This window comes from Neovison vison, chromosome 14 (genome assembly GCF_020171115.1).
Source record: "Neovison vison isolate M4711 chromosome 14, ASM_NN_V1, whole genome shotgun sequence".
NCBI lineage: Eukaryota > Metazoa > Chordata > Mammalia > Carnivora > Mustelidae > Neogale > Neogale vison.
The window spans coordinates 33,709,736-33,733,834 of NC_058104.1; the positions used below are offsets into that span (position 1 = coordinate 33,709,736).

Here is a 24,099-nt window from a genome sequence, read left to right on the forward strand (position 1 = left end):
AGCCCCCGCAGGAGAGTCCCCAAACCACAATCCCCCAGCAAGCATTCCCAGTTTCGAATCCCCGGCCCACAGAAACCAGGAGAGATTATAAGTGGTTGATGGTGTTGTTAACATCTGAGTTTCGGGATGATTTCTCACGCAGAGATAGATGACTGAACAGATTCTTCTAAGTTCATATGTGCACAAACGTAACCACTTGCCCGTGCGGCCCTGTTCCCCTTGCCTTGTTTAATCCTTGGGTTTGGTTGTGCATACTCTCTTCAATCAATTTCTTTTTTTAAGGCTTCAATTAAAAGAAGCAACAGAGATGGAATTCATTCTGCCTTCCAAATGTGTCATCTCTTCCCGTCTTTTCCAGGACTTGGAAGGCGGGCCAATTCACCCGTTCATTCAGTAAACATGTCGTGTCTCGGATGTGCCAGGCACTGAGATGGGCACTGGGGATGCCGAGAGATGAGCGCCGGAAGCTCGCCCTCCTGCACAAGTAATTACCAAATTCAGTTACGCCTCAACTCCAGCAAGAGAAGTGCATGGTGCCCCATGAGTGTTTGAGTGGAGGATCTAACCCGATCGCGTGGGTCAGCGAAAGACATTCTGGGGAAGTGAGAGCTGAGCACGGATCTGAACAACCAGGAGAACCAGCCAGGCGCATTCCAGGCAGAGGGGAGAGAACTGTGCTTCCTTAGGATTAAACTATCCAAATCCACAAACCTAGGTCTAGAACTACCATAGGAAGGGAGCACCCAGGCTCTAGAACTCAGATTCTGGATTCCAGTTCCCACCCGAGATGCAGCGGAACTGGAGAGCTCCAGCAAAAAGGGCAGCCCTGGCACCAAGCCAGGAGACTGGACAGGCACGGGGTGGTGTTCAGAGGCAATGGTGCAGGGTTTAAAGGCAACCACAAAGAAGGTGATGCTGGAGGGAGCGTCAGCCTGGGAAGGGGCTGGGTCGTCCGCGGTGGGTCATGATAACCACGCCCACTTCTGGCTCTCGCCCCTGCGGGATCAACTTCTACTAGACCCACTTTGCAGACTAGGAAGCCAGGGTTTAGGGAGCACGGTGACGACTCCAAAGTCCAGGAAGTGAACCTTCCCATGTCACCCATCTCCAAAACCCTTGCATTTAACCATATTCTGATTCTCTGGCCCTCAAGTACCCAGTGCTCTGCTACAGTAGTTCTTATTGTTTTGTTTGTTTGTTTGTTTGGAGGAAGAGAGAGAGCTGGAGAGAGAGAATCATAAGCAGGCTCCAAGCTCAGTGCAGAGCCCGACATGGGGCTCCATCTCAAGACCCTGAGATCATGATCTGAGCCAGAATCAAGAGCTGGACCCTTAACTGACTGCGCCATCAAGGGACCCCACCTATGGGGCATTATTTAAACTATTTATTTATTGAAATTATTTATTAAGTTATTATTGTCAGAGTGTTTCAAATTCGGCTCCAAATCCCTGCCCTGTTTCCTCCCTTTCCTACCCCCCAACCCCACTTCCTGCGAGGCTTGGGACCTCACAGGCTAACCTGTGGCCATAGACAGGCAGGTCATTTCCTTTTTCCACTTCTTAGACAACCACTAACAAACCACTCATTTACTTGGCGAGAGGGGCTTGGCCTGAGTTGATGCCACCATCCCCATCCTCCATCCGCAAGTTCTTTTGGGCACTCTGTCCCAGGCACAGTGCTAGGCATGGCTGATGCGACCACAAATGGGATGGGCACGGCCCTGCTCCGAAGTATAAAGAGGCTTGGGAAGAGCTTCCTCTCCCTGTGCCCCGAGGCACTGGCATGGGAGAGGAAAATGGCAGAGAGACAGCCATTGCCATGGCCACGGGCACGGCCGCATTCTAAAATGTTCCTTTAAGCGCCAGCGAGCTTTTGCTTTTCATTAATCGTCTCAAGAAGTTTCTGGAGTTTCCACTTCAGTTAATACCAACACAGAGGGCGTGGGCTGTTTGTTCAGCTGTCCCACCGTCTCCAGGGTGAGGATTCCAAACAGACTGAAAGGATGTGTTGAAGTGACGTTCTTATCAAACTCCAAGCCACATCTGTTACCCAAGAATCTTCTGGGAGAGACGTGATAAATAACAACACTCCAGCGGCGGCGGAGGAAATGTGGGAAAGTAGCCCAGGGACTCCTGGCTGCAAAGTTTGTTGCACTGAACTTTACTGGTGAATCCAAAGGGCAGAACGTGGCCAGCGTCTTGGCCTCTGGCCACGGGATGGCGTCGCAGAATGGTTAGGGCACGGGGTTTCACGTCAGAGGACCTGGGAGCTGTCCCAGTATGGCCACACGCTAGCCGCATGACCTTGGGAAATTCACGTAACTCTTCCTCTGCTGGTAACACAGGAGCAAGGACGACACTTCACTTCTGGTGGTAGTGGCGTACCTTGGGGGGATTAAAAGCAGCGCACACACCTTCGCTCAGTTGGGCACCGTGCTGGGCAAAGGAGGGGTGCTTATCCCTGGTGGTTGTCCTAGTTTTCTGGGGCTATCATAACAAAGAACCAGAAACTGGGAGGCTTAGCACCAAGGGATTTTATTCTTTCCGAGTTCTGGAGGCCAGAAGTCCAACGTCAAGGTGTTGGCAAGGATGCTTCCTTCTGGAGGCTTCCATCTAGGTTGTCATGGAGAATCTGCTCCATGCCTCTCTCCTGGCTTCTAGCAGTTGCCAATAATCCTTGGCTTACACATGTATCTTTGTCTGTTTTCATGTGGCATTCCTTCCCAGGCCCCTGTGTCTGTGTCCAGATTGACTCTTCTTTTGAGGACACCGGCCATTAGATTAGGGTTCCCCCTACTCAACTTGATCACATCTGTAAAGCCCTTCTGTCCAAATATGGTCACCGTCACACGGATTGTAGTTAGAACTTGAACATATGTTTGGGGGGAAGACAATTTTATCCACTACAGTGGTTGTCATCAATGTCACCTTTTCAGAGAATGACTTGGGGAGGAAGGGGACTGCTTATGTCCTTGTCTACAGGCACCCGTGTCCCGTTCTCAACTGGCTAAGGAGATTTGCCCTGCAGGACTGTGGATCCAAATGCTTACCAACATGAGAAGGTAGCCATAGCCAGGGACAAAAGACCCTATACCCCATTCCCCCGGCTTCGAGGGACACCTGCCAAAAGTCCAAAGTCAAATGGAGTCTCTCTTAACTCCTCCCGGTTACATCTCTCATTCAACACAGCAACAAGTTCTGTCAGCTCTTCTTTCAAAATGTATGTCCTATCCAACCTCCTTCCCGTTCTAAGCCACCACGATCCTGAGCCAGTTACCTGCAAGTGTCTCTTCATTATTCCTCGTGTCCCCCCTACTTGTGCCCCACCAACACACGCACTCTGCTCCGTGTACCCCAACAAAGCTTTGCAACTCAAGTGGGTCCCTGTTCACCCCACCTGCCTACGATCTTCTTCTGTTCCCACTGCACTGAGGACTCCCTCCCCCGACAGGCCCCGGTTTGCTCCCACATCTGCTTGCAGAGGTCCTCCCTGACCCCCTCCTCTAAAGTTACAGCCCCGTTTGTCACTCCCCTTCGCCTACTTGGTCTTCTTTGGTAACACTCACCACACCTGACGTGATAGCAATCTTTTTATCTTCCTCCCTCCCTAGATTAAGTTCTAGGAGAGCAGGTCTTTTGTTAGACTCGTTCACTGGCGCATCCCCAACACCTAGTACCTAGTAGCCACTCAAGGAATATCTGTTGGATCAATGAATGAAAAAGTCTGCGTGGAGGGAAAGTAGCTTAAAAAAAAAAAAAAAAAAAAACAACAACCGTAGATCTGGGTCACTAGAGATCTCTGATGACTTAGGTCTCAGCATTAATTTCCAACCCAGATCTCACAAAGACCTCGAGGTAGCATTCAAGTCTGTATAACAAACATCTGGATTTTACGGTATGTAAATTATACTTCAATAAAAGTGGTCAAAAACGATTATACACCATATAGTGCGTGTGTGTATTTCCTCTCTCCATTCTCTCTTTCTCCCTCCCTCCCTCAGCTTCCTAGAGGCCAAAGGAACCAGAGACACATGAAACATAATAAAATCTTGTATTTCTTTTAAGGGAAAATCATTTTTTGAGGAGGAAAAGCAGCTTTCCCTAGAACGGGGGTCTAAAAGGAATGTCTCCCATGGATCTTGAACACATAGTACTACCGAGGATGGCGTCCCTAACAACGTCCTTCCCAATCCCTCCCACCGGGGCGGGAAGCAAAGACGGGGAGACAGCAAGCATCCAGCATCATCAGAAGCTGCAAGCTCAGCTCACACACTGGGCTTGGGAAAAGACTCACTGGAACGCGAACGGCACATTGGAAAGAGGAAAAGAGAGAGGCTCGGGGCTTGTAGGGTCCCCAAACTCCAATCTGGGAGAAGAAGATGGGGAAGGTGCTTGAGCGGAGGTTGGCACAGGACAGGGAGACCGAAGCAAGTTAAAACCCAGTGTGTACACTGTGGGCCCACAACAGACCCCCGGACCTCCCTCCCACCCCGCCTGCGACACCCACCCCACGAGGCAGTGGGCTTGTGCACCAGGCTGGGGACAGGCATTGGGGGCTGGTCTGCTGCAACGTATGCTCCAACTTTATTTTAGGGCTCCATGTTTCTGAGGGTCCTCCCTGCTGTCCGGGCTGTCTCTTGTGGGTTGTACCCAGCCCCCCAGAGGCCAGCAGAGGGGACTTTAGATCCGCTCAGCTCTAAGTTTTATTTTATTTATTTATTTTTTAAGATTTTACTTATTTATTTGACAGACAGATCACAAGGAGGCAGAGAGGCAGGCAGAGAGAGAAGAAGGGAAGCAGGCTCCCTGCTGAGCAAAGAGACTGGATATGGGGCTCGATCCCCAAACCCTAAGATCACGACCCAAGCCAAAGGCAGAGGCTTTAACCTACTGAGCCACCCAGGCGCCCCAACTCAGCTCTAAGTTTTAAGTTCGGGGCGCCCCCGTCTCCCATCTTTGGCTGCGGTTTGCCTCCCGTGCTTACACCAAGCTCTTGTTTCTCCGGGACGCACATCAGCATTCCCTGTGGAGCTTTTAGAAGCTGGAGTCTGGGCTGCACTGCAGACCCATTCAGTCAGAACCTTCTAAATCCTGGGGGTCCTTCTCGTGCCAGGCCTGGTCTGCCCTGGGGAGGACTTGGCAGGCCGTCGGGACGGTGGTGGCATCCGGGGCTGGATCCCCGGGCACACGCCATTCCCCTGCGCTTCCAAGGGTGTTCACCCCCTCGGCAGGAGGATTTTGAGAGAAATCTGGGTGCCACTGAGTTATAAAATGAAGGGGAGCTTCAGCACCCTCAGCTTGACAGCCTGACAGGTACCCTGACAAGCTCTTCGAGGGAAGCAGGAGACTGTGACGGCAACAGAGTCTGACGAGCTGGAAGTCTGCGTCTAACGAGAACGGTAACATCACAGCGGTCCAGGCCCGGCTCTGTCATCGCGAGTTCAAAGCCTGACTCTGTCATGGGCGTGCTGTGTGATCGTGGGCAAATGACTCAGTCTCTCTGAGTCTCAGTTCTCTTACCCATTAAAGGGGCATAATGACAGCTGCGCCCTCACAGGGCCCTTGGGAGAGCCAGTGACGGAATGCAGGGAAAACGCGGTGCCCAGCCCGCAGCCAGCCACGCTGGGAAAGAGACAGCAGACTCGGGGAGCACGAAAGGGATGTTCCAATGCCCTCGGTGGCTATGGCGGCTCTCCCTCACCCTCTCCAGAAGAGACAAATCGAAAAGCACAAAGTGAGACGAAGCCATAGACCAAAATTTCTGCAGAATCAGTTTCCCAGGAGATGTGATGCAATGTCGGGGATCAAACCAAGGTCCTGTGGTCTGTGCTTAGAGGTGGGACTGGCACAACCTGCTAGAGGCTAAGAGAACCTCCCTCAGTGGGCTGCATGCTCAGCGCGGACAGGGCTTTCCTGCGGAATCAGCAGAACACCGGTCATCCTCTATAGTCTATGAGGAGGCGGGGTGACATACGCCCGGTTCCTAGGTCCTCACAGACCTGTCAGTTGTGTGCAGATTTGCCAAAGCCCTCCCTCGGACCAGGCCAGGGATAAAAAGTCAGCTCAAGGCCATTCAACCCTGGGTAACCAGAGGCCTGGAATGGGGGGTAGATCCATCCTAACCCAGAAATCTTATAGCACGTTGGATGTGGGAGTGAAATGTAGACAAGCACCCATCAATCCATGGGGCTGTAATGAGGGCTCAGTGGCATAAGGCATGTGAAATGCTGCTCAGACAGAAAGAGCCGAAGGCACTGTGTTTGCCGTGGCCGAGGAACTGGGAGCCTTTACGGGGCTTTCCCAAAGTTCAACTTTGACCAGATGCAAAGATGTCCTAACATGCTCTAGGTTATCTTAAAGGCCCCATATTGGGGCGCCTGGGTCACTCAGTGGGTTAAAGCCTCTGCCTTCGGCTCAGGTTGTGATCCCAGCGTCCTGGGATCGAGCCCTGCATTGGGCTCTCTGCTCAGCAGGGAGCCTGCTTCCCTTCCTCTCTCTGCCTGCCTCTATGCCTACCTGTGATCTCTGTCTGTCAAATAAAAAAGTCTTTTAAAAAAAAAAAGGCCCCATATTGACTCGCCAAAGCATATTCTTTTAAAGATTCTATTCATTTATATGTGTGAGAGAGAGAGAGAGAGAGAGTGCTCACAAGCAGGGAGAGCGGGAAAGAGAGAAGCAGGCTCCCCACTCAGTAGGGATCCCGATGCGGGGCTCCATCCCAGGACCCCAACATCATGACCAGAGCCAAAGGCAGACGCCTAACCGACTGAGCCACCCAGGCGCCTGTTGGAGGCTACGGCATGGTTGGAGTCGAGGACCAAACCAGGCCCTGACTTGTGTCTCCTTCAAAGTCCAGACACCTGGACAAGGTTAAGGACAGGAGAATGGAAGAATAACACTGAGAAAGGGTCCGTGCTCTGTGTCGTGTGCTCGCCTGCGTGACTTCCCACACACTCTCCCTGCAGAAGGGAACAGTGTGGTCGGGGTCCTGAATTCTCAGTGGGTCCTTGTTGTTCCTGTACCTCCCAGAACCCACGCCCTGGTTGACGGTCTTGCTCACGGCTTTAGCGGAGACTCCCCGGCATCACGAGGTTTGCTTAGAGTTCATGTAAACTTGTTACAGAAACTTGCGGTCATCTGACTAGATACTCCTCCTATTGTGATCTGCCTTCTAAATGCTGGTAAGATGTGGAATCAATCGGCCCTGTTGTTGGGGCGCCTGGGTGGCTCAGTGGGTTAAGCCGCTGCCTTCGGCTCAGGTCATGATCTCAGGGTCCTGGGATTGAGTCCCGCATCGGGCTCTCTGCTCGGCGGGGAGCCTGCTTCCTCCTCTCTCTCTCTGTGCCTGCCTCTCTGCCTACTTGTGATCCCTCTCTGTCAAATAAATAAATAAAATCTTTAAAAAAAAAAAAAATCGGCCCTGTTGGACGTCCTCCCCAGTGTCCCTCCTGCCTCCATCTCTTTGTCTCTTCATTTCTTCTCACCATCCTCTTAGCCCTCACGTTTCCTGGTCCATTGTCGCGCCGGCCGCCACAGGCGCCTCTCCAAAGTGTATTCTTATTATTTAAACTTCGGATCCAATTTCCTAAGAGCATATGTGTGCACATATGTGTGTTTAGGTTTTATTTTTGATGGTGGTTACATTAATTGAATATGTAGTCATGTGATTGGGGGGGGGTGATTCAAATGCCTTTGCCTCCAGCAGCAAACTGGAAGTTAACAGTCTAGAAATGATTTCTGGCAACTGGGGAGACTTGCTAATTGAAGAAGTACTTCAGGAAAAATTGAAAAGTGATACAGTGGGGAAAAGATGTTAATTGGGAGTTAATAGTGTGGAGCGGGGTAGGACTCGGTGGGTACCATCTCCAAGCTGGCCAGACCAAAAAAAAAAAAAAAAAAAAAAAGAGCCGGGACAGTCAGCGTGCAGATCAACTGAGATGATACAACTTGGTTATTTCATGATTTATTATGTAAGGCTTTCCGTATTTAAAATAAAATCTCTTTATATGGTTACATATGTATGATTCCAACTATATGACATTCTGGAAAAGGCAAAACCATGGAGACAGTAAAAAGATTAGTGGTTGCTAGGGGGTGGGGGGGGCGGGAGGGATGCACAGGCGGAACGCAGAGGATTTTTAGGGCAGGGAAACTTATTCTGTGTGATACTATAATGGTGGATATGTGTCATTGTACAATTGTCCAAACCCACGGAATGAACAGTACCAAGGGTGAATCCTAATGTACACTGTGGGCCTCCTGGGGATAAGGATGTGTCGGCTCAGGCTCATCCACTGTAAGGAACACAGGACTCTAGCGGTGGTTGGGGGGGGGTGTGCTTAAGTAGACGCTGATAATGGGGGAGTTTAGCTGAAATTTCAGATCAGGGGTCGGCTTAACAGGTGCGAAGATTTAAGCCTTTTTAAATGCCCCGTGACACCTCCATGCTAATCAAACTGAACTCTGGCCCTTCCTAGCACAGAGAGCCTAAGGAAGAGTGAAAGGAAGTTTTCGAAGGAAGGTCCTTTTTAGTCCAGTCAGCTCAGGGCGCGCTATTGTCAAGCAAATGTCACTACACCGGGAAGGAATGACTCACAGTCACTGCTTGGGGGGGGGGGAGGGCAGGAGGGAGGCGTGGGGAATAAAGAGACAGAAACCTGAAATGCCTAGCTCCTGTGTTTTCAATGATGTTTAGTTGGATTTAATTTAAAAAATTTTTTTAATTGTTTGATTGGGTTGTAATGAGAAATGCAAAAATTTCCAAACCCTGGGCTGTCTTCCTTCTAATTACTGATATCATAGAAACGGTAATGATAATTGATAGGTATCAACTCTAGTTATTATAGCGTTCTTTTGAGCCAAAATCAAAGCCCCTGACATGTATGCTCCGTCGATTGTCTTTGAATCAGATGTTATATTTGACTGCTAGATGGTTAAAATAAAAGCAGATTTAGTCGGTTGGGTTTTTTTTTTTTTCAGATGGTTCCCGGGAAAACAAACCAATAATTGATGCCTTTTACCGAAAGAAATGCAGTGAAACCCTTAAGGGTCTGTCACTGATTTGAACAATTAGGCCACACAAAGGAAGCCTGTTGCTCTGTAATCTGATCTGCCCTGGGTGCACAAGCCTCGCTTTGCTGCTGGTGTTCCAGGCTAACAGAGAACCAGGCTACTCCGAGGCAGAAATGGGGCACATGGAGAGCAGGTGGGTGAGTGGCACAGTGGTTGGGCACTCAGGAGCCAGACTCCCCGGGTTTGAGCCTGCATCCCCCGCTGCACGAATCTGCAAGTCTCTTGTCTCTCTCTGCCTCTACTTCCTCATCTGTAAAATGGAACCAACAATAGTGCCCACCTCGGAAGATGGTTCTGAAGTTTCCCTGAGCAACGCATACAAAACATTTAGACAAATTCTCAGGGCTCAAACCGTATCATCAGTCTCTGCAGTGGTTTTTGAGGAGGTCAGGACATAGGTCAGGACATCATGTGGCATTGCGCAGGAGTGGGGGGGGTGCAGGAGAGGGGTGGGGGGTTAAGACAAACTATATTGAATCTTATTAACTACCCATATTTGTGTACTCACATATTTTACCATGGATGACAACCCACAGGTTTCTACTATGTTGTTTGTGGTAGAAAAAATTATGGGTTTTGCTGTTAGAAACCAGGAATTCATCTTACCAGGACGGTGCATTTCCAAACGAGCGCGGAAAGATGCGGTCTAGATGGATATGCGGAGGGTGGCAGGGACCGTGACAGCACGGTAATTGGACCAGTGGCCATGAATTATCGCCCTAGACAGAGTTTCCATGCTAATGGGCTCTAGCTGGCCCTTCAGTAGCAGGACGCGATTTAACTTTGTATCATTTTCCCCAAAGCATCAGACAACGTGTTCAAGAAAACGCAGACTTAAAAAACACCTACTGGGGCCTGTGCACCAAACGGACCAGCGGGTTCCCTCCTTCTCTTTGAGAAACTGCCCATACCACCATGTTGCCCTTCCTGATGGATGGCTGAAAAAGTCACCTCGCTCCCGGTGGCCACAGCCCTCACTGGATCACAGGGACCCTGAGCCACCCTGGCCGATCAGCTTCTCTTTCCTGGGCCCATTAGTTTCTCTTAAAATTCCAGGACAGTCTACATTAGGGAACTAGACATGGAGAAGTGAGCGAGACAGTAGCAAGAAGCAGGGATGGCAGCCAGGTGGGGGGGCTCCCTAGATGGAGGTCATGGCCGTTGGTTTCCTGGAAGCTTCTTTGTTCTGGCTGCACTTCCTGCCTTTGGGTGCCGATGACATACACCGAAACACACCACGTCTTCCTAATGAAGACTCCCTTTGCTCACTCTGGCTTGACAAGCTGCTCGCAGCAGGGCAGAGGCTTAGAAAACTTGACTTCCAGATATTTCCTTTTCCTCAATATCATTAATTTTGCCAGGGAGAATGGAGCCTTGTCATGTCTTGTTTGCTAATGCGCTCTCTTCTGAGGAGTGAAGGTAGGGGCTGCAGAAGAACAGCAAGTCATTGCGCTGAGGAGAGTTGTGGAAACATCGGGAAGGTGGAAGGGCCTTGCCTGGATGCATGAGTTTGCAAAAACACGCTGCAATCAGCATTGCATATGGAAAACGAGGGGCTGGGAGGAAGGTGCCATCATCGGGGAGCGAACCAAAGAGAAGGCAGGGATCCAAGATCAGACAGCAAATGTCTAAAGGTTCCCTGGAAGAGGATTAAGGGAACAGGTAGCAAAGACTGTGAGCGGTCTGTGAACCGTAAGATAAAGGAACTCACCATATGGTGCAAGAAGATAGCAAGGCAGGTTCAAGGAAAGGAAAGCGCTTTTGTCTGTAGGATTATATAAGCACGTCTAACGTATGGACGGTAGGTGAGTCTAACGTATGGACGGTAGGTGAGTCTAATGTATGGACGGTAGGTGAGCAAGCGACTCCACACCACTAATGAGATTAAAATTAGGAGCGACTCTCACCTCAGGAGCTCCAAAAGACTTAGGAAAGGCCTTTGTTATGGGTTTGAAGAAACTGTTTTTTTCATTTCCTCAGGCAATTTCTTCCTGTCTCAACTCAGGACTGCGCAGGCTTCCAGCGGAAGACGCCTGTGGTCTGGGGCTCGGAGCTCTGGATTGCTCTCTGGTGCACAAACCCGGGCTCGTGCGAGTTAAGCCCGTTTCTGGCTTTTGGGGAGACAAGCCTGGGGATCGCTGAGGATACACGGCTGGGTTGCTCATGATGGCAGCCGGCGCCCACGTTAGCGACCCGCGAATCAAAGTCGGGGGGTGGGGCTGGGGCACAATCTTTTTAGGGGCTCATGAAAGCGTTTCAATTTCTTTTAAAACCACAAGAAAAAAATGGGCTTTTAGGTGGAAGAAAATGCCTTAATGTATTCTACTAATATATTTGCCCTTATCCCAATGCAGTCACATTAAGATATCCTTTTTACCTTTTTTTCCCACAGCAGAAGGGACCCACAAATGCCATTAAAGCGGCTCTGTAGCAGTTCTGAAATTGCTGTTTCAAAGAATACTTGACTAGCCATTGGGTGGAGATGAGTGGACCCCAAAGCAGAGACAAATGTTGTTGGAGATGGAAAGAGGCAATAGGAATCACAAAACCTACTTTCAAGTATTGGTCCTGCCCCCTTCCCACTGTCTGGCCTGGGGGAGGCTAGTCAACCTCTGTGACTTAGGATTTCCATCTAAATATAATAGGGTTAATGTGAGTAAGTCCCCTGCAGGGTTGGGCTGAGAATACATACGCTGAAATGCATGAAAACCCATAGTCTAGTCCCAGGCAATGCCTACGAGCACCATCAGAACTGGAGACAAAGGGGAAAGGGTGTGTGGAATTAAAGAGGGAGGAGGTGTGAGAGTGGGTGTAGACCTGGAGAAATGGAGGTCAAGGGCTGAAAAGGAACCAGCTGAGGAGTTACTGCACAAGCCAGAGATGCCTCCTCTGGCTTGGAAGATCCTACCAGCCAAGGTCCAGATAGGAGGGGGAGGGGGAGGGGCAGGGCTGGAAGAGGGAATCCATTTCAGGAGCCTTCTCAGGAAACCTCACAGGATTCCCAAGGCTCACAGGACCCGTGAACATCCGCATAGAACAGGATATTTTCAGGCACAGTGATGGGGCAGCGCCGGCAATGTGGAGCCTTCCGTCATTTTAGGCATGCCCTTTGTCTAACAGCAGGGGCTCAGAGTACAACCAAGGCACGCAAACTCTGCTTACACTCAGAGGGGAAGAAAAGGAGGCGAGGATGAGAAAATAAGAGGGAACACTGTTAACCTCCTAGGATATGTCCATGACACGGCGAGGTGACCACTGTTGGGCCCAGGAATGCAGGTGTTAAGTATCAAGCAAACAAAATCACAAGTATCTAAACCAAACCCAGTCCGTTAAATGCCACTGATGAGCTGTGTGACTTTAGCAAGTTATTTTAACGTCCTGTTTCTCATATCCTCATCTGTAAAACGCGGATAATGGCAGCCACACTAGAGCGGGAGTGTGAGCCAATACAGAGAAGCTCTTACCACGGAGCCTGACTATGACCTATTAAGGACACAAACGTTAGGTGGTATCGTCACCATCATCACCACCATAGAACAGATGTCCCATGAAGGCAGATACTTTTGTCTGTTTTGTTCACAGCTATTTCCTCTGCCAGTAACCTGGCACCTAGTAGCTGCTCAATAAATCCTTGTCCAGCTGAACGAATCCTTAGTTATGTCTGTCGGTGGGCAGTTTATAAAAGTGAGGCCTTCTCCTGGGGGGTGGGGCATGGGTTCCAATCTCAGTCCTAGTTCCTTTCCCTTATGTCTGCCCTCTGCTGTCATAAGCAGTCACTGTGCCTTGTGCTCAGATCTGGAGAGGAAGAGGCCTGGAGATCACTGATAAAAACTGGGAGACCCGTGTTTCAGAATCTGTTGAGGGGAGAAGTCCCAGTGCAAGAGGATAGGGTGTGGGTGAGGAGGAAGTGGAGGCAGCAAATCTCAAAAGGGTAGTTTCACTCTCTGGATGTATTCAGTGAGGAAAGGATGGAGAGGGGGGTCGGGACCACAGGAAAGATTTTTAAGGATACAGGAAAAGTTGAGCATGCTTCTCATCGAAAGGAAAGGATGTGGAGGACAGGGAAGATCAGACACTTTCTGTACCTTCCACATATGCACAGAAAAAAAGAAGCAAAAGACCTCATGTTCTAAAAAAATAACAATAGTAATTGAAGCGCCAAAGTCTTTTGTGAACATAAGGTCTTTAAGACAGTTTTTCACAAAACGGGACACTTGTACCATCAGCAGTACAAAGACAAAAGCAATCTTCTTTTAATAAATTCTCCTAAAACATATTAAAATAAATATACAAGTGGTAGATCAAGCGTGTGATTTTATATATATATATATATATATATATATATCCTTTTATAGGGCAATGCTAAGAGCAGAAAAGGAAGTTAAATCCATTGAAAGAAAAATATTTAAGATAGCAAGGGGGTGTGTACATGACAAAAAAAAATAAACATGTGCATGAATAAACGAGTATTTGGGAAACTTGGCCAAGGCTATTTTCAACGCTGTTGTGCAGTCTGAATTTTGAGCTAACGGGATTGGCATCAGCACCTTGGACAGTGCCACTGATGTTCTAAGCCCTAAGGTTACCTTAGAAAGGGGCTACCTCCTAACTGTCAAGTAGCCTCCTACTAGCAATACTCGGGCACTAATGTCACCAGCCTCCTGGACCTTATTCCAGGAAAGCCAAGCACGGTGTCTCACCTCTCAGTTTTTTATTTTAAACCTTCTTAGACGCATACAGATCAACAGGCCTGGATGGGACTTTCTGAAGAAACTAGGTACCCAGTTTCCAAGGACTTTCCACTTTTTTCCTTTTAATTTCATAAGCCGCTGACTTCTTCCTACTTGATTTATTCCTGGCTTCTGCTAGGCTTCAGGAAAAGCAGCACTAACACCTGGCATGTTCCATGATTTGAACACAAGGAAATGTCACCGAGAAAGAGGAGTCTGAAGTGTTTTCTTTATGGAGCATGATCACCTGGAAGTTCGGAGGGCTCTTTCGTGTCCCCAAGAAAAATTCCATCCAGAGCCGAAAAGTAGGGAGTGTGGTCAATGCTACTAACTTTTCCACCAGAATTGTTCTCCCAGCCTCCCTTGCACGGAGGCATGACCACGTGATTAAATTCTAATAGCGTGTAGGCTGAAGTGATGGGTGTCACTTCCAAAGTAAGACTTTTAAGAAGCAGCTTGTACCTCCTCCATACTTCGCCCCCTCCGCCTTCGGAATGTAGACAAAACAAGGCAGTAGAGATTAATGGAGTCATAGAAGATGGAAGGAACCTGGGTTCCTTAGCCACCATATGGAGAGAGTGGGTGAGGTCAGGAACACCCATCTCAGACTATCACATGAATGAAAATGAAGCGTCCGTGGTGTCCGACCGAGTGTACTTTTGGGGATCTACTTTTGCACAGCAGGGGATTCTACTCTATTACAGGAGCGTGGGCACCCTGGCCACCACCCAGATCACTGAAGCCTGGCTCAAGGAAGGGGTCAGGAAGAGGAGACCTTCTGAGATTTTCGTTGACTCCCCCACCGCCACTTTGCAAAGCTAACTTGACTCATCCTTCAATAGAGCCCAGGAGCCACTTTCTCCTGGAAGCCCTCACTGGCATCCAGCCAGGGCCAAGCCCACCCCCCGCAGGCCCTCACAGAACACATCAAACACCACGGTTGCACTGTTATATCCGTTAGTGTGATTTCCTAACTAATGTTTGGAGCCCCACTGCATTTTAAAGGATGCATTTTTCAAAACCTCACAGAATGGTACACTGCTTTCTACATCTTGTGGCATGTAAATTTTACCCTAAAAATTACCAAAAACAAATACTGAATTCTAGTTCAATGATATGTATGCGGAAGCATTTTGGGGTAAAGGGTAGCAATATCTGCACCTTGCTTTGAAATGAATTAAAAATGGGTTGAGGGGTGCCTGGGTGGCTCAGTTGTTAAGCATCTGGCTTCGGCTCAGGTCATGATCCCAGGGTCCTGGGATCGAGCCCTGTGCCAAGCTCCCTGTTCAGCAAGAAGCCTGCTTCTCCCTCTCCCACTCCCCTTGCTTATGTTCTTGCTCTTGCTGTCCATCAAATAAATAAATGAAATCTTTAAAAAAAAAAAAAAAAGATGGGTTGACAGTGGCGGACCTGAGGGGCTCAGTTAAGAGTCTGACTTCAGGGGCGCCTGGGTCGTTCAGTGGGTTAAGCCTCTGCCTTCGGCTCAGGTCATGATCTCAGGGTCCCAGGATCGAGACCTGCATTAAGCTCTCTGCTCAGCGGGGAGCCTGCTTCCCTCCTCCCTCTCTGCCTGCCTCTCTGCCTACTTGTGATCTCTGTCTGTCAAATAAATAAAATCTTAAAAAAAAAAAAAAAAAGAGTCTGACTTCAACCCCTGAGGTCAGGGTCCTGGGATCAAACCTCTCCTCAGGCTCCCCACTCAGCTGGGAGTCTGCTCCTCCTCCTCTTTCTGCCCCTCCCCTAGCTCATGCTTGTGTTCTCTAATTAATTAATTGATTAATTAAATCTTTCAAAAAAGTGGGCTGACAGAGAGACAGAGGGATAGATGGATAGATATGTGATAAAACAGAACCAGTCAAATTCTGATTGTAGAATCTAGGCAGTGGTATTATGTATGGATGCTCACTATATAATTCTTTCTACTTTTCTATATTTAAAACTTTTTTTTAACGATAAAATATTGGGAGAAAATTCAATGAGAATAGGGACCATGAGTATCTTACATGAAAAGAATTATTCTATGTACATTATATTTTATCTTATTCATCATAAGGCTCTATGACTTGCTTCTGTTTTAACTGATAACGTGTCATAGTCATCGTTCCATGATAGCAGACAGGCAGACAGACAGGTAAGACAGACCTCATTCCTTTGAGTATATCATGGAAATCTCCAAGTAAGGCAGACATGCCAAGAAGCCCTGCTCTAGCAAGATAACCCTTCCAGGTAAACACTTCCACCTCTCCAGGCAAGTAAACTCTCTAGCCTGTCCTTGGTTTCAGAGTTTTTGAAATGGGGCTTACTTGCTGGGAACTCAACAGCCTTCACACCTGCTTTGCCTTGTTTTATTCCCACAGGTCTTAGCAAAAGGCACGTGTCACTCCCTAGCCACCCCACAAATGAGGACCATGCTCAAGGGCACATGTTTTGGGGCCAGATCTGATCCACACTGGAGTTGCCAAGGATTACGCTCTGTTTTAAAGGACCATCGGGGTTTTTTGGGATTCTGTCTGGCTCTCCTGACATACTGTTGTTCTCCACTGTGATTTGTGTGAGACTACATCCCCAGCCTGGAATAGAAATCTCAATTATTGTAACGGTTTCCATGGAAACATATGATCTATTTGCTCTCATTTCCTCACTGTTCCCGGATGACCCATTCTCCCACTTCTCCACCCCCTCCCCCACACCACCCAATCCTGATCCTTTCCGTAAGGCCTTCTGGCACTTCCACTCCTCAAGCAAAAACTCTCCAACCTGTATTGTTAAGTGACCAGAAAGGGGCTGAGCTCTGTGTAGAGGACACGAACCCTTGCAGTACCAAGGACAAGAATAAAGACGGGTATTCATATGTGTTCATTTAGCACATGGAAACCAGAAATATTCACATTAGATGAACAGAGTATTTGCCTCTGGAAGGCAGCAGCAGTGCGGGGGGCGCAGAAGATGTGGACTTGGGTGGAAGCAGACATCTCAATGCTTATCCTTTCAATATAATTTTAATTATGAACCACAAGTAGATATTGCTTATTAAAAATATAATTTAATTTCTACAAACCTCCCAACAGGCCATATAATTAGAACCCCTTCTTCCTTTAGGCCACATCTGTCCTTATCATCAAGGCAAGTCACTCATCTTTGGAATCTAAATGCCCCTGGTGTTCCTAACCCTTTAAATCTCTTGACCTCACCTGTTTGGGTTTTTTTTTTTTTTCATCCCCTACTTTTCCACCTGGGGTTATGCCCCTCTTCCTGCTCTGACTTCCTTTCCAGCCTGGTCTAGTTGCCATTTTACTTCATTTATCCAATATGCTTTTACTGATCACCCACTGAAAGATTCCACTGGATCTGCCACAGGCACCTCTCTTCCCAGAATACTTGACTCCCTCTTAATCTTCCGGCTCGATGATCCTTCCAAGCTCCCCCTTAGCTCAAACATGCCACCCACTTCTCCATGTCCACACCTAGCTGCTCAGAGGTGCTGGCAAAAATCACACAAGGCACGGACCACTTCCATCACTGACTTTAGAAAGCTCCTCAGTAATCTTGCTGTGTTTTCCTACTGTCATTCCCATTTCGTGCCTAAGCCCTGCACATTCTGGACCCCCATCCAGATCCTCATTCCATCTCCGCAGATGACCCTGTGACCCACAGAGAAAATTGTGCCTTCTGTCCAGGCCCTGAATGGATTCAACCCACAGGCACTGGAAGGACAGTAGTGAACAGGACAGGTGACCCACAGAGAAAATCGTGCCTTCTGTCCAGGCCCTGAATGGATTCAACCCACAGGCACTGGAAGGACAGTAGTGAACAGGTTCTGCGGACAGCTGCCCCGAGAGAGCAGAATAGGATGGGGAATGAGAGCGAGGTAGAGGAGGTGGTTAGGGAAGGCTTCTCAGAAGAGGCGTCATCTAGGTTGTGAGGGGAAGTACGAGAAGGACCCCAACGTGCAAAGAATAAAAGGAACGGCATCACAGAAGCTCTAAGAGAGCAAGGAGATTTGTAAGTTTCAAAAACCCGAGGACCACTGTGGCCAGAACACTATGGGTGACAGGGACAAGAAAAAGAAGTCGCCAGGCAGAGAACCTGATAAGATTATAAAGAACGATGTAAGCCAAGAACGGAGTAGGACACTTACTCTGATGGGACGGAAAGTCGCTGGGGAGTTTGAATCAGGGGAGTGCCTTGACCTAATGGAACTCTGACAAAATGATTCGTTGCTGCTAAATGGAAAATGTACTGATTACAGGTACAAGAACGAAAGCAGGGAAGCCAGTTAGGAAATTCTGCGGGGGACCAGGGGGTACGCGGGGGAGCCTAGATTAGGGCTGCATTTGTGACGATGGAGGGAAGTCAGTGAACGCGTGGCCCGCTTCGGTAAAGGATCTGTTAGGAGTCGTGAATGGGTTTCACACGACTGGCGGGGAGAGGGGCCAGGTAAGAACAACTCCAGGTCAAGTCCCAGACTGGGGGCTTGGACTACAGAGATGGAGAAGAAATTTATATTTTTCTGCACACTTGAGTTCATGGTATGAGATTTATATGAGACATATTTGTGGCACACCAAGGGATTAAAAGACTCGAAACAACACTAAACAACTCAGGAATACTTACACCACAATCTCAACTTCAGTAAAACAGTGTCTCCTAGTATCTATAAAAGCATCCAGAACCACTCTATGAGTCCCCGGGTCATCCTTCAACTCCCTTGCTATCTGCAAGGGATGGTTTCATTCTTGGCTGCAAAAGGGATCTTTTCCAAAAGGCACATCAGATCGTGTCACTTCACTGCTTAAAATTTTTCAATGGCTCCCCACTGCACTGTGGATAAAATCCAAACTTTTCATCACAGCTCACAAGGCTTTGCAGGATCAGGCCCCTGCCCGTCTCTGCAATCTCACATCCCGCTACCTTGCCATGCTCATGACATTTTGGCCCCAACACCCTCTGATGGTCCCTAGAAGGTACCAAACCCTTCTCTACCTCAGGACCTGTGCACTTGCTATTCTCTCTGCTGGCGACATACCTTGCCAAAGCTTCCTTTCCCGAGCACCATCAGGAAGTTAAAATCAGTCAGTTTCATTCGGTCTCTGTTCCCGTTGTTGTCAAGTTTGGATATGGTGTTGGTTGTCTTTTCTTCCGGAGCCTTGGTCCCCTGACTGATCTTGGCTCTCTGAGGGAGGAAGCACACAGAAAACATCATTAGGGTTTGAGGACGCCCCTGGAGGAAGTCACAGGTAGCTGCCGCGAGCTCTGGTTCCTGGAGCTCGCCCCGTCCCCCGGTCTGCATCTCAGTGAAAAGCAGCCCGAAAGCTGGGACCCACCCTTGACACCCCTGTTTCTCGTTTGTCCGTCCTGCCTCAGCCACCACAGGGAAGAGTCCTCACTGTCTCCAGAACTGACCTGCTTTCCATTTTCGCCAGGACCTGCCAGCATGCGGCACCTGGACACCCCACCTCGGTTCCCGCCTCACTGGGCTTTTTCCGGAACCAGAGTGAGCTTTCACTTCTCCGTACCCAACCAGGTCACCACCTGCTTAAAATGCTTCCGCTGTGACTCCTTAGGTTTGGGATAAAGGCCTCAGTGCTTTCACGGGTCTACATGGCCCAGTATGATCAGGTTCTCCAATCTCCTCACTTCTTGGACCCTTCCCTGTAATCCAGCTCCATTCCCCTTTCACATCCCACTCAGGGCCTTTGCACATGCTCTTGCTGCTTTGAGGGTGGCTACTGTCTTCTCTTTGCCAACTGAGCTCCCCCAGCTTCCCATGTTCCCTTCCCTAGGGAAGCCTTCCTTGATTGTCTGTCTGGATTAAGTGTCCCTCTTTGCTTCCTTCATCCATTTCACTTCCCATTTACACTGGATGGTAACTGTTCACTTGCTTCCGCCAACACACTGGAAGAAGCTCTGTGAAGGCACAGACTCTACCTTCACAACTTCCCTAACAACCGACACAGTCTCCTGCTCTGCGGATGGATGAGACCCATGTTGGTCCTCAGGGCAGTGGGGGAGGGTCTCGCCACTGTGAACAGCAGGACGGTGGCTCAGAACGGCAGCAGATTCCCTGCTAGGAGGACAGGAGGTCAGGAGTGAGGTCTTGCAGACGCCAGGACTTTGTTTCTGGAGTCGCCGCTAGGGCTAGACTCCTGACTCGGGCACGGATAAGGGATGTAATCCGGAGGGAGCCATGAGTTCAGGACACTCTCTACTGAGACATCCTGAACTTCAGCATCTCTCTCAAGAGAAAAGGCCAAAGGTCAGAGATGTCCCTGCTCCTCTGCATGTTCTCTGATTTTGGACCTCTTCTGCTCGCATCACCCTGGCCTCGCTGCTGTTCTCTGAAAGCACCAAAGATGCCCTTGCCCCCGCACCTCTGACTTCTTTTCCAGAGCATCCTCACTTCAGATAAGACGGCCTTTCCTGGGGCCCTGGGGTGGCTCAGTTGCTCAAACGTCAGACTGCTTCCAGCTCAGGTCACGATCCCAGCGTCATGGGATCGCGCCCCGCGTCGGGCTCCACGCTCCGCGCAGAGTCTGCTTGTCCCTCTCCCTGCTAGCTCTCAAATAAGTAAAATCTTAGGGGGGAAAAAAACACAGCCTTTGCCAACACCAACATGCAGAAGCTCTCAGCCATCTTTATTCCCCTTATTTTTCTCCATATCCCTTATCACCATCCCACAAACCCAATTTTACTCATTTCTTCATTTCTCCTCTTCATCCTCATGCTAGAACACAACCTCTAAGAGGTCAAGGATTTTTGTCTCTCGTTCCCCTTTCCCTGGTGACTCAAGCAGCACCCAGCAGAGTAAGCACTGACTTGTCCTCGGTGAAGGAACCTTGCTAAACCCTTTCAAGCCAATGGAGATCGGGACAGGACAGAATGTAGCCCCTGTAGGGTCCTCAGCACCATTCCTAGCATGTGGTAGGTTCTCAACGAATGGCAGCTATTATATATGTCCTATTATTCAGTTGTCTTTTTTTTTTTAAAGGATTTTATTTATTTATTCCAGAGGGAGAGAAAGGTAAGGGGAGGAACAGAGGAAGAGGGAGAAGCAGACTCCACACTGAGGACGGAGCCCGACACGGGGCTCTATTTCAGGACCCCGAGGTCATGACCCAGATTGGAACCAAGATCCAGACACTCAGCTGACTGAGCCACCCAAGCGCCCCTATTCAATTGACTTTTAAAGACCGAGAGGCAACAAACATTTTCAGGTATTTTTGGAATATCGGGAAAGCGCCATGTATTCAGAAGAAACTCATGGAGTTCCTGTGGCCTGCTGGGCGGTACTCTAGATGCCGAGGGTCAATCAGGGAGAAAGACCACTGTGGATGTTCAGAGAATCCGCCCCGCCTCAGGGACTGGGTCCCGCACCCTGGGTCCAAAGGATAAGCAGGAGAGCTTTCCAGGCAAACAACTTGATGTCAGCAGCAGAAATAGAATTAATGGAGCAGAAGGCAAGACACACTCGAAAAAGCAGACACAGTGCAAGGCAGGTGCGGCTCGGGTAGCAGCCCAAAGATAAGCCGGACCAGGTAAACCCTCTGAAGGAGTCGGAGCTGATTCTGAGCATGAAAGGCTCGTCCCTGGGTGGCAAAGTTGGTGAAGCTCTGACTCCCGGTTTCAGCTCAGATCGTGGTCTCAGGCTCGTGACATGGAGCCCCGTCTGAGCTCAGACGAGGTCAGAGAGGGGTCAGCTTGAGATTCTGTCACCCTCACCTCAAATAAATCTTTAAAAAAAGGGGGGGGGGAGCTTTAAGGAGGCCATGGTATGATCATATTCCATTTAGAAGACCACCCTGGGTCCAGCGAAGAGACCCATTTGAAGGTGACTTTGAGAACCACTAGAAGGAAACGACCACAGCCGTCAAGGTGCAAGATGGCGGGACCCGACCTCGGGGGTGTCTGCAGTGTGGATGGAACAAAGTGGATGGATTTGGAGGTAGACTCATCAGAGCTGGTGCCGCCTGGGAGAGAGGATGAGGGATGAAGGGCAAGTCCTTGGCTTCTGTGTTGGATGCACGGGAAGATAGGATGGTGGCACTTTCCACTCAGAAGAGGAGCGGAGGAAAGACAGATGTGGAGGTGTGAGCAAGAAGATGGGAAGAGCCTGACTTCGGGCAAGCTGAGACTCCCGTCCCCAGTGGCCTACCCTGCGAGGCTTATCTCTCCCTCAGGGTGTGCCTGTCCATTGTTGTCATCCCATCTGTGCTGCTGACAAAGCATCCACCATTTTCCTTCTTTTTGTGATTAATGTTTTACAACTTACAGTGGAGGGGCGCCTGGGTAGGCTCAGTCAGTTAAGCGCCCGACTCTTGACTTCAGCTCGGGTCGTGATCTCAGGATCATGAGCTCAAGCCCCATGTCGGGCTCCGTGCTCAGCGCAGAGTCTCCCTGGGCTTCGCTCTCCCTCTGCCTCTGCCCCTCCCCCACTCAATCTTTATCAAAAGATAAATAAATAAATCTTTAAAAATTAAAAAAAAACCTAAAAATTACATTAGATACACTGAAATGCACAAAATATCAAGCAGATAGTTCTATGAATTTGGACAAATGTATATATCCATGAACCCAAACCCCAATTTCCATCCCCCTCAGAAAGTTCTCCGTGCCCCTTCCCCGCCTCCCACGAACACAATCTCTGTTCTGATTTCTATTCCTGTAGGTCAGTTTTGTTTGTCCTTGAACTTCATTAAATAGAATCAGAGTGTGTGACATAATAAGGAATATATATTTGGTCTCTGCTCTTGGTTCCTGACGCAAAGCTCCTAAATCTCTTGTAATTTCCTCTACGAGCATCTTTTATTCTAACGAGGAAACTGTTGTTGGGCTCCTGGATGGGGGACGGTCACCTGACAGGCCAAACCATGAGGAGAAGCTTGTTACTTTCAGTCCCATTTCAGGGCTGGAGACTGAGTTAATAATCGATTGCGTCTCCATGACGAAGTCTTCGTAAAAACCCCTAAACTGTGGCATTCGAAGAGCTTCCGCAATGATGAATCCTGACCCCGCGGAGGACAGAAGCTCCCGCCCTCCATCAGACCTTACCCTCTGTGTCTCCTCGTCTGGCTGTTCATCTGTAGCCTTTATCATATCCTTTATGTACAATAAACCAGTTTATATAAGAAAGTGTGTCCTTCGGTTCTGTGAGCTGTTCTAGCCAATTAGAGAATCTGAGGAGGGAGGGGTAGTGGGAACCCCGGATTGGTATCAAGTCAGACAGAAGTGTGGGTGACCTGGGAACCCACCATGTGTGACCCGAGTCTGGACAGAGGCCTTAACCTGTGAGGTCTTCTCTAACTCCAGGTGTTGTCTGTGAATTAAATTGTAGGACGCCCAGTTGGTGTCCACAGAGGACTGGAGAATTTCTGGAAACCCACACATTTGGTGAAGATCTGTGGAAGTCTGACAGGCTTCCCTCTATGGGAGAAGTGGTCTTTTGCATCTGGCTGCTTTCGCTCATGATCATGTTCATGAAATTCACCCGTGAAACTGTCAAGCTGGTAGTCTGCCCCGCTGTCTGGCTGAGTTGTCTACGTTTACCCATTCTCCTCTTCATGGGCATTTGTGTCCTTTCCACTGTGGGGCTATTAACAGAGCTGCTGTGGACACACCCGGTCATACTGTTTTGCCCTGAGATCTGCTGAGTTTCAAGTGTCTCTGGGAGAACCAAGGATCCATATCCGGAAAGCAATGGCCTCTGTAGGGTTTGAGACTGAGAAATGGTATCTGAGCTGCAGACAGAGGTCTGGGGGTCACAGCTGATGGTTCCAACATGAGCTCATCAGGTAGGTCGTAAAGAAGCCAAGTGCCTAAGACAGAAGTTGTACTGTCCATCATCCCAAACCCTCATGTCCCAGCCCTCGAGTCTTGCCCAGGCTGCTAAACACGTCCCCTCCTTTCTCCCTGCCCTACTGCCTTTCCCTGCTCCAGGGCCACATCTCCTTCCTTGAATCTGACTCAGGACCCACCTGACCCACAAACTGCATTCTTCAACCTGTGTGGATCTGAATCCTGACCGTCCCCTGGTCCCCAGCACCCATCCTAGCCCTCAGGGGGACACCCCAGGTCCCCCAGTACAGCCTGCAGGTGAACCATGAATGGGCTCCAACTTCCCCATTCTCCGTTTGACCTTGCTTCGTGGAAATTTTTTCTTTTTGTCCTTCAAGGAGCAGCAAGTGGCCACCAGCTTCACCGCCCCTCCCCCGCTCTCCCATACCCCCGTCCTACGAGCAACCTTCTCTCCTCTGAATTCAGGACCAGAAACCCTCTTTCCACTCTCCAGCTCAATTTGCTTC

The 24,099-nt window shown here is 49.2% G+C and overlaps 1 protein-coding gene across 3 annotated transcripts in view; it reads right to left on the minus strand.

Moving 5' to 3' along the window:
* Positions 1-24,099, minus strand: part of PRKCB (protein kinase C beta) — a 326,959-nt gene that overhangs the window by 67,214 nt on the left and 235,646 nt on the right. For all 3 annotated transcript variants that reach the window (XM_044233161.1, XM_044233159.1, XM_044233160.1), the window contains one exon: positions 18,828-18,974. In XM_044233161.1, the coding sequence (XP_044089096.1) occupies positions 18,828-18,974 (147 nt within the window). The remainder of the gene's footprint in view (positions 1-18,827; positions 18,975-24,099) is intronic.